The sequence below is a fragment of the Phascolarctos cinereus genome, unplaced genomic scaffold (assembly GCF_003287225.1).
Source record: "Phascolarctos cinereus isolate Bilbo 61053 unplaced genomic scaffold, phaCin_HiC Scaffold_2;HRSCAF=192, whole genome shotgun sequence".
Lineage (NCBI taxonomy): Eukaryota > Metazoa > Chordata > Mammalia > Diprotodontia > Phascolarctidae > Phascolarctos > Phascolarctos cinereus.
In genome coordinates this window covers 140,740,726-140,749,998 of record NW_027555625.1, presented here as the reverse complement: position 1 = coordinate 140,749,998, position 9,273 = coordinate 140,740,726, and the positions used below count along the sequence as shown (strand labels likewise).

The 9,273-nt window shown below is 47.5% G+C and overlaps 1 protein-coding gene across 3 annotated transcripts; it reads left to right on the top strand.

Annotated features, from left to right (window-relative positions):
- Positions 1–1,343: 1,343 nt before the first annotated feature.
- Positions 1,344–8,890, top strand: NUDT18 (nudix hydrolase 18). Of its 3 annotated transcripts, XM_020975704.2 has the most exons (4): positions 1,796–2,881; positions 3,171–3,242; positions 7,009–7,222; positions 7,382–8,890. In XM_020975704.2, exons 3-4 carry the CDS (start codon positions 7,021–7,023, stop codon positions 7,975–7,977), a joined length of 798 nt encoding a protein of 265 aa, XP_020831363.1. In that variant the 5' UTR covers positions 1,796–2,881; positions 3,171–3,242; positions 7,009–7,020; the 3' UTR covers positions 7,978–8,890. The 3 variants fall into 3 exon arrangements, with proteins under 3 accessions (XP_020831362.1, XP_020831363.1, XP_078005761.1); XM_020975703.2 differs by having other exon boundaries at positions 1,344–3,242; XM_078149635.1 differs by having other exon boundaries at positions 1,797–2,881; positions 3,171–7,222.
- Positions 8,891–9,273: the final 383 nt, after the last annotated feature.

The window sequence follows — 9,273 nt, the reverse complement described above, 5'->3', positions numbered from 1 at the left end:
CAGCTGAGTGAAGGATGGATTGGACTGGGGAGAGAGACCTGAGGCAGGAAACCACTACCAGGAGAGAGGTGATGAGGGTCTGGATGGCTGCGTAAGTGGAGAGAAGGGGATGTATTAGACAGAAATTGAGAAGGTAGAAATGACAAGACTTGGCAATGAAGTGGATATATGAGGTGAGTGAAAGTTGAGGAAGCAGGGATACACTGAGGTTTAAGAGCCTGAGTGACTGGGAGAATGGTGGTGTGTCTCTCCCCCATCCCCATGAATGAATAAAGGAGTAGTGCACTTATTAAGCCCTTACTATGTACAAAGAACTGTGCTAATGGCTGAAAATAGAATAGTATTAAGAGCAGTAGGGAAGTCTGGAAGAGGGAGGTTTGGGGGAAAGAAAAGTAAGAGTTTGAGATGCCCAGAGGCATCACAACAACCCTTGGAGGTCGGTGTGCTTAAGATCCCCATATTACAGATGACAGAGAAGTCAAATGAGGTGGGCATTTGGAGGCCGGTAGAGATTTGGAGGGTAGCAAACAGCATAAAGTTGAACTGGTTTAATTAAAGTGTAAACACTGGGAAAGAAAGCAAATAGGGCCACAGGACTGGCTGAGGAAATGAGAAAGCTGGCAGTGTAGACTAAGGTGAGGAAGAGCATATTTAAAAGGGATGAAACTTGGGGATGTGTGGAAAGAGAGGTTTGAGTCAAACAGGGGGATTTCAGAATTCTGGCATAACAAACATTCATGGATTGTTATGGGATCAACACTATGCCCAGACTTTGGCCTTGTGCTATTTTCAGATTTTTATCAATGACTTGGATGAAGGTATAACTGGTTTGCTTATCAGATTTGTAAATGACATAAAGATGGGAGGGAGAGTGGTTGGGTGACAAGAACCAGAAGCCTATTTAGGGCATTTGGACTAGAGCTATGATTTCATTGATAGAGTAACTCTCATACGAGGAAACTCCCTATGTCAAAGAAAGTCAGCACTTTAGCTCATAGTCTTAGAGAGCTGGCAAGAGCACCTAGAGGTTAAATGACTTGTCCTAGTTCCCTTAGCCAACATGTGGCTAATAATAATAATAATAATTAGCATTTATATAGCAATTTAAGGTTTGCAAGGTGCTTTACAAATATTATCTCATTTGATCCTCATAATCCTGAGAGGTAGGTGCTATATTACCTCCATTTTACAGATGAGGAAACTGAGGCAAGCAGAAGTTAAGTGGCTTGCCTAGGGTCACCCTCTGGGTATCAGCTGGACTGGAATAACAATAACTGTAATAATAATACTTTAAAATTCACAAAGTGCTTTACAAAAATTATCTCATTTGATCCTCACAATAACCCTGGGAGGTAGGTGCTCTTATTATCCCCATATTACAGATGATAGAGAAGTTAAATGACTTGCCCAGGGTCACACAGCTAGTAATCGAGGTGAGGTTTTAACTCTGGTCTTCTGACTCCAGGAGCAATGTTTTAGCCACGCCAAAGGTGGGTCTATAACACAACACTAAATGTACCTGAACTAGTTTAAAACTAAATGGGGAAATATTTAACAAAATGATAAAATACAATGACATAGATAATGTTAATATATAGTTTTCTAAGTCAACATGCAGCAACTGGCAGGCATCTTTAGGTATGGTTAAATGGCCCCTGTTTCTATTCGAGTTTGACTCCACTGCCCTTCAGAGCCACCTAGCTGACCCTGGCTCTGAGGCCATCTCTCCACTGGCCCTACACTACTACTGCTATTCAGTGATAAATAAAGATACATGTAAATCCAAATGTAGGATTTTTTAAAAAAGGGCAATGGGGCGCAGTGGTCACAAACAGTTCATGTAAGGAAAAGATCTGACGATTCCGGTGGTCTGCAAGGTCAATGTTAGTCCAAAGAGCAAGCTGCCTCCAGCAATGTGAGCTGAGGGCCTTTCCTGACAAGCATTGGCGTCCAAGCCCAGGGAGGTGCTCGCCTGTCCTGTACACTCTGCACCCTTGGAGCACGCCTGGAGCCCTGTGTGCAGTAATTTTGGAAAGACAAAGAGACAAGTAGTTTGTACATGTCAAAATCCAAAGGACAGCCAGGATACCGAGAAGAGCATCCAAACTGCAGGCGGGGGAAGGAATTGAGGATGCTTAGCCTGGATAAAGGATTGAAGGTGTGAGTTGCTTTTTTTTTTTTGCAAGTTGTCTTCCAGCATCTGAAAGGTTGACATGTAGAAACGGGACTGACCCAGTTATGCTTGGCCCCAAGGGGCCAAGAAGGATGGATGCACGGGGGTGGGGGGCAGTTTCTGGGGTGTCCAAAGAGGGAATGCATGCGTGGCTGCCTCGGGCTGGGGCGCAGGGGGAGGAGGCGAAGGAGAAAGCCGGAATGCGGTGGGCAAAAGTCAGTAGGAGGGGTGTTCTGGTAGGACAGTCGCTGTCACCACTTTTCTGTGACGTCACTCCGAAGCCGTCCTGCGCCTCTGTGGGTGGGTGACATCTCCCACGATCCCCAGGGGGCGGTGACGTCAGCACGCCGCCGGAGGGAGAAGCGAAGGGGCCCCGCAAGCAGGGCGGAAGTCTAAGCGGTCACTCCGCGGACTCGGCTCCTTTAAGAGCAGTCTCCACCTCCTTGTTCTAAGGGACTCCGGAAGGCCAATGGCAGGACCGGGAAGATGTGACGTCATAACAGCGGGGGCGGGGAGGGCATGCCTGGGTCTCTCAAGAGAGGCGGGGCTGGACCAGGCCTTGATTTCCCCTCCCCCATCTAACTCCTCCCTCGTCCTGCCGGGCCTGGGCCTTCTCGAGAGCCGACTCTGACCTTGACCCTGATCCCGACCTTGGCCTCTCTGCGCCCTTAGCCCCCAGCTCCAGTCCTGTCTCGCGTGTCCCCCGAGGTCCGTTTCCTTTTAACCCCAATTTTCCATCTTTGTACCCGGGGCTCCACCTGCCCCTCTGGTCCAGATTCCCTGCTCCACCCCACCCACTCCCCCCACGTGATCCAGTGTGGTCCCCACCCTCTGCGTCCCAGCCTCTCCCTCTTGTCTCCATCCCTGTATCTTTCTCGCCCCCACCCTCCACCCCCAGCCCGTGCCAATGGCATCCTCGGGCCTGGCAGGGGATCTGAGGGCCGTGCTGGGGGGCCAGGGGCTGCCAGTGCTGGACTATGACTCTGTACCCCCAAAGGTCTCACCTGCGCCTGTGCAGCTCAGGAAGAATGTCTCCTATATCGTGCTGGCTGTCTTCTTCAACGACCAGGTGAGAGACAGCCAGGACCCTGACTCTAAAGTCCTTTGGGACCCCAGACACCCCAGGATAGAGGACCCTAGAGCCCGGACCCATTTAATCCGTGGGCTTGGGAAAGAGAGACGCAGAAAAGACCCCTTTATTGGCAAGGTGGTTCTCGGAGAATCAGACGCCGTTTTCATTTCAATTCAAACCAGCATTTTATTAAGTGCCTAGTAGGAGTGACATCCAAAGAAGTCTAATATTCACCCAAAACATTTATTGAATATCTGCTAGGTACAACGCACTGTGTGCTAGCTGCCACAGGGGATCGAGCATGGAGAATTCCATTCAACATTTATTTATTTATTAAACACTTACTGTGGGCTAAGGAGACAGAGATGAGAAACAAGATACAGTCCTTACCCACAAACGAGCTCACAAGCCAGCACTTGCAAGTTAGAGTGTGATAAACGTGTAGGAAAGATCCAGACAGAATATTTAGAAAAAGCTTCATGACTGTGGCTCCTGAGCTGGGCCTTGAATAAAGGGTGAAACCTTAGCAATTGTCCAGCTGTTCAGTAAGGATTTATTAGGCACCTACTATGTGCTACATGCAGAGACAAAAAGATAAAACAATCCCTGCCCTCAAGGGGTTTATATTCTATTGGAGGTGGGGAATAAATGCTTATTGAATAGACATGGGGGGAGGAGAGCCAGAACAGGCATTTATTAAACATCTACTATGTACCACATGCTGGGGTTATCCAAAGACAGAACAGCCCCTGCCTTCGAGGGGCTCACATTCTATTGGGGCAAATAAATATTTATTGAACTGATGTGGGGGGAAGAGAACTGGCATTTTTAAAACCCCTGCTATGTGCCACGCACTTTACAAATATCATCTTGTTTGATCCCCACAACAACCCTGGGAGGTAAATACCATTATTATCCTCATTTTACAGTTGAGGATACTGAGGTAGATAGAGGTTAAGTGACTTGCCTAAGGTCACACATAGTAAGTCTCAGAGGTCAAATTTGAACTCAGGTCTTCCTGACTCTGGGCCTGGTGATCTATTCATTTTACCACTTAGCTGCCTGGAGGAGAGGAGGAATAATTAAAGATTACTGAGGTTTACAACCTTGTGTGGCTGGGAGAACGATAGTATCACTAACAGAAATAGAGAAATCTGGAAGAAGGGCAGGTTTTGGAGGCAAGATGATGAGTTTAGTTTGGGACACACTGACTTTGAAGTCCTGACGGGACATCTTGATATGGGAGGTATCCAGCAGGCAGTTAGAAGCCCTGGATTGGCGTGCATGGGAGGAGTCAAATCTGGAGATAAGGATTGGGGAGTTATCTGCCTTGGGGTGAAAATGGAAGCCATGGAAGTTGATGAAATCATCTAGGGAAAGTTTGTAGAAAGACAGAGAGGCAGATACCCAGAGAAACAGAGAGGGAAGGAGAGAGAGAGAGATACTAAGAGACAGATATCAAGAGAGAGAGACAAGGAGGGAGAGAAGAGAGAGAAAGAGAGACAGGTAGATACTGAGAGAGACAAAGAGGGAAAGAGAGAGAAAGAGAGACAGATACTGAGAAAAAGAGGAAGACAAAAAGAGGCAGAAGGCAGATACTGACAGAAAGGCACAGGGGAGGAGAGAAAGAGAGAGAAGAGATAGAGAGAGAAAGAGGCAGATACAGAAAAAGAGGGAGAGAAAAAAGGAGAGAGAGAGAGAGGCAGATACTGAGACAGAGGCAGATATTAAGAGACAGATATTGAGACAGAGAGAACAGAGTCAGTTACTGAGAGACAGACAGATACTGAGAAAAAAGAGAAGTGAGGAGCCTCCCCCCACCACTACCACCCTGGAGCCATCAGAGAGAGATTAGAAAGTGAGTGGTCAAAAGGCAAGTTTAGAAGCAAGTAACTGTTCTTTCTAAAGAGGAAAAAGAATAGTTTGAGGGCATTGCAGAATTAGAAGGGTGTTTGTTTGTTTTTAAGTTAGGGGAAACCTGAATGTGTTTGTAAGTAAAGGAAAGGTGTCAGTAAAGAGGAAGATACCAAAGATGGGAGAGTATACATTTGATGCAGGTCCCAAAGAAGGCGGGAGGGGATAGACTCAAGGGCACAAGTGGCCAGAAAGGGAAGCCACTTCTTCCTCAGAGACCAGAGGAAAAGAGATGGCTACGGGTATTGCCACAGACTTTGAGGTGTGGAGGAGGAGAATTGAGGGAAGTTTTGGGCAGATGACTTCACCTCCTCCTTGACTGAGAAGATTGAAGCCAACTACTGACAGTAAGTGGGGTGGAGCGGAATTGGGGATTTGAAGAGAAAGGAGGTTTGGCATAGCTGGGGAGGAGAATGGGATTTGGAATCAATAGATGTAAGTAGAATAATTGCCATGCATCAAGGGAGGGCCCAGCTGAGGGTTATTAGCATATATTTCTAGGACCCCATCAGGGCATTTTCATCACTTTATTCTACTTTTTTAAGGCAGTTCAGGAATAAGAGCAGAGAAGGAAGCTCATCCTCATCTAGGATTTTAAATTAGCAGGGCAAGAATGATAGAAAGTCAAAGGACGAGGCATTCAAGAATAAAGGAGAGTGGAACTTTGAAAGAGTTGACCAGGTGATCAAGACTGGGCAGGGAGACAAGTCAGAAGAGGATGTGGCTGACAGAGGAAGGGATCAGTTGACCAGAGGTCATGAAGAGGAGACCTGAAGGAGTGGGAGTGATTTATGTCAGAGACAGGGAATTTCATAGTTTATGATCTCAAAGGTGAAGTAGTTTCAAGTAATGGCAAGGTCTAAAATTTGACCGCCCAAGTGAGAGGCTGTGGTAGAGAGGGGACAGAGGTCATTGGAGCTGAGGCAGAGGAGAATTTGTGAGGCCAAAGGTGTTAAAATAATGAGGATGTGACAGCTGCCATTTGAATAGCATTTTGAGGTTTGCCCTTTAAGGTTTTTTTTTCTTTTTGGTGAGGCAATTGGGGTTAAGTGACTTGTCCAGGGTCACACAGCTAGTAAGTATCAAGTGTCTGAGGCTGGATTTGAACTCAGGTCCTCCTGACTCCAAGGCCAGAGCTCTGTCCACTGTGCCACCTAGCTGCCCCCCTTTAAGGTTTAAAGTCAGTCGACAAGCAATTATTAAGCACCTATGATGTGCCAGGTACTGTGGTAAGCATTGGGGATACAAAGAAAGACAAAAATTCAGCCCCTTGCTCCCAGGGAGCCCGCTGCCTAATGGAAGAGTCAACATACAAACAGCTATGTACAGACAGACAGGATATGCACAGACAGGATAAATTAGAGAAGATCACCAGAGGGAAGGCAGAGTAGACTTGTACATACATATCATTTTATCTTCACTGCTCTGTGAGGTAGGATCCTCAAAACAAGTCTGAAATGTTTCTTAATAGCTTGAAATCTAGAAGGGAGGGGAGAACAGATACACATTGGGAATAAGGCACCAGCCTGGCGTCTGGTGCCCCCAAAGCCCTAGATAAGGCTCTGAAATCCTAGTAACTGTAGATCTTTTTTCCAGAGGGAACTTGTTGAAATGAAGGGAAGTCAGAATGTTTCCAACACCATGGAAGAGCAGGGACAACCTGGCAGATAGTGCTCTGGGTGTTTCCTTGCCTGCTACATTCATCCCAGCTCTAGTATTTGAGGCATCTGTTAAGTTCCTGGATAGAAGGTCTTGGTAGGGTCCTTTTTGAAGCTAGTGCCCTGCCTGAAAATTGATCCTGGGGGGAATGGATGACAGTTGGGATGGGAGGTCCTCTTTCTTTCCCTAGGATGAAGTGTTAATGATCCAGGAAGCCAAAAGAGAGTGCTATGGGTCTTGGTATCTACCTGCTGGGAGAATGGAGCCTGGGGAAACCATTCTGGAGGCACTGAGACGAGAGGTGAAGGAGGAGGCGGGCCTGGAGTGCGAACCATTGACGCTGCTGGCCGTGGAGGAGCGAGGTCCCCGCTGGATCCGCTTAGCCTTCCTTGCCCGCTCCACAGGTACTCCTTCACAACATGGTGGGCGCTGGATGGGGAGCACCTCACTTCCTTCTTGTTTCCTCAGACCCCCTAGACTGACAGACTGGTATAAATCTTTCTGCCAAAGTGGCATCTTTTTCCTTGTACCTCTGATGCTTCCTTCTCCCTTCTGACTTTCAGGTGGGATCCTCAAGACTTCTGAGGAGGCAGATAAGGAGTCCCTGCAAGCTTGCTGGTACCCTCATGCCTCCTTGCCCACTCCGCTTCGTTCCCATGACATCCTGCCCCTCATAAAACTGGGTTCCCACTATTACCAACAAGCTAGACACCCTCCTACTCTACCCCAAGAGCTTCCCTGCAAGCTTATCTGCCAGCGACTTATAGCCGCCTTTACCAGTGCCAAGAATATATGGGTGTTGGCGGGTAAAGAAGGCAGTCTCCATTTGCCCATCACAGCCTGTGGACTCACCCCATCAGAGCAGAATAGCAGCATTGTGGTGTCAGTGTTTCGACTCCTACAACAGTGCTTGACACTGTCCCAGTTGACAGTGAAGACCCAGGGGGTACTGGGGCTGCAGCATCTGGGCAAGAACCAGGCTGATGGGATCTGCCTGAATGTGCTGGTAACGGTGGCCTATAAAAACCCAGGTGTCCTCAACAAGCCACCTGAGATTCAAGGAATCAACTTCTGCTGGTGGCAGGTGGAAGAGGAAGATGTGCAAAGCCACCTCCTAAAGAGACTTCAAGAAGTGTCTGTTGTCCCAATCCACAGTTAACAGGGCTGCTGGGAAATGAGCACACATATAGGCACTGACGTCACACTGCCGTGGTTTTGAATCTTCTAGGATGCCTGGGAATTGAGCCCACAGAGATCTTCATGGGTATAAATAGGGGCCTCCGGGTTCTCAGGTCACCAGCCTTCTTCCACTCCAGTGTCACTTTTTGCTTATCAAGAAGGACAATGACTGAACTTGGGCAGAGAGTTCAGAGCCCAAAGACTGGTCACCTAAGGCAAATTGAAAGCCTATTCATCTTAGCGCCTGAGACTATTAGAACAGCGTGGCTGCAGATGAAATCATGCCTACTTATCTCTAGTGGCCACCCTGCCAATGGTAACATCTTTATCTTCTTCAACACTGCTGAAGCCTGTGTGGGCCAGTAGAAGGGTACGATGTTGGCCCCTCCATTGCTGCTGTGTGCCCCCTTCCTGAGCAGTTGGGTGTCTAACCATGTCATCCCCCTGCTCAAAAATAGTTCTATAAAACATAAACTTCTGTATCTGGCATCCAAAGCCTTCTACAATCTGATTTGTACTTATGCTTCTAGCCTTATTTCCTACTTTTTCCCCTTCATAAAGTCTACATTCCAGCCATACTGGATACTAGCTGTTCTAGAACTCATCTTCCGCCTTTGTGTATTTACATGAGTTTTCCTCTGTGCTTGGAATGCACTTCCTCATCTCCAGGTCTCAGGATCCTTGACTGCTTCCTGGATAAGCTTGGGTGCCATCTTCTCTGTGAAGCAGTCACTGACCCCCCAGTTAATTCTTTCTCTCAGTTTACTTTGTGCTATGCTTCTTTATCTGTCTATCCCCACAGTAGAACGTAAGCTCCTTGAGGGCAGGTACTGTCTTTTCCCTTTATATTCCTAGCACTTAGTATATAAGTGCTTAATAAATGTTCAATCAAATTCCCTTTGACATCTGCCTGGGTGACTGAAACAAAAGCAAGAGGAGTGTTTTAGTTGAACTGTCCAAAGGGTTCTTCTCCCTGATCTTAGAAGTCTGGGTGAAAGCTGGCCTTCATGAGCTGACCTGCTTGGGTGGTCTAGGGATCTCCAGTCACAGGAAGAGAAGACATGGGGCTGTAACCCTTGGTGGGGGTCTTCCTTCAGTCTCACCCACTTGAGGAGGAAATGTCTCAGAGATGAAAGGGGCATATAAAATAAACAGAAACTACCCCCAGTGAGGGTGAGATGCTTTCTGCCCTTGTGGCCATGCTCAGTGCTGTAGCAGGCAGGCAGTTTTCGCTGGGATTTCTAGTTGGAGGGCTGCAAAGTACAGAAGAGGATGG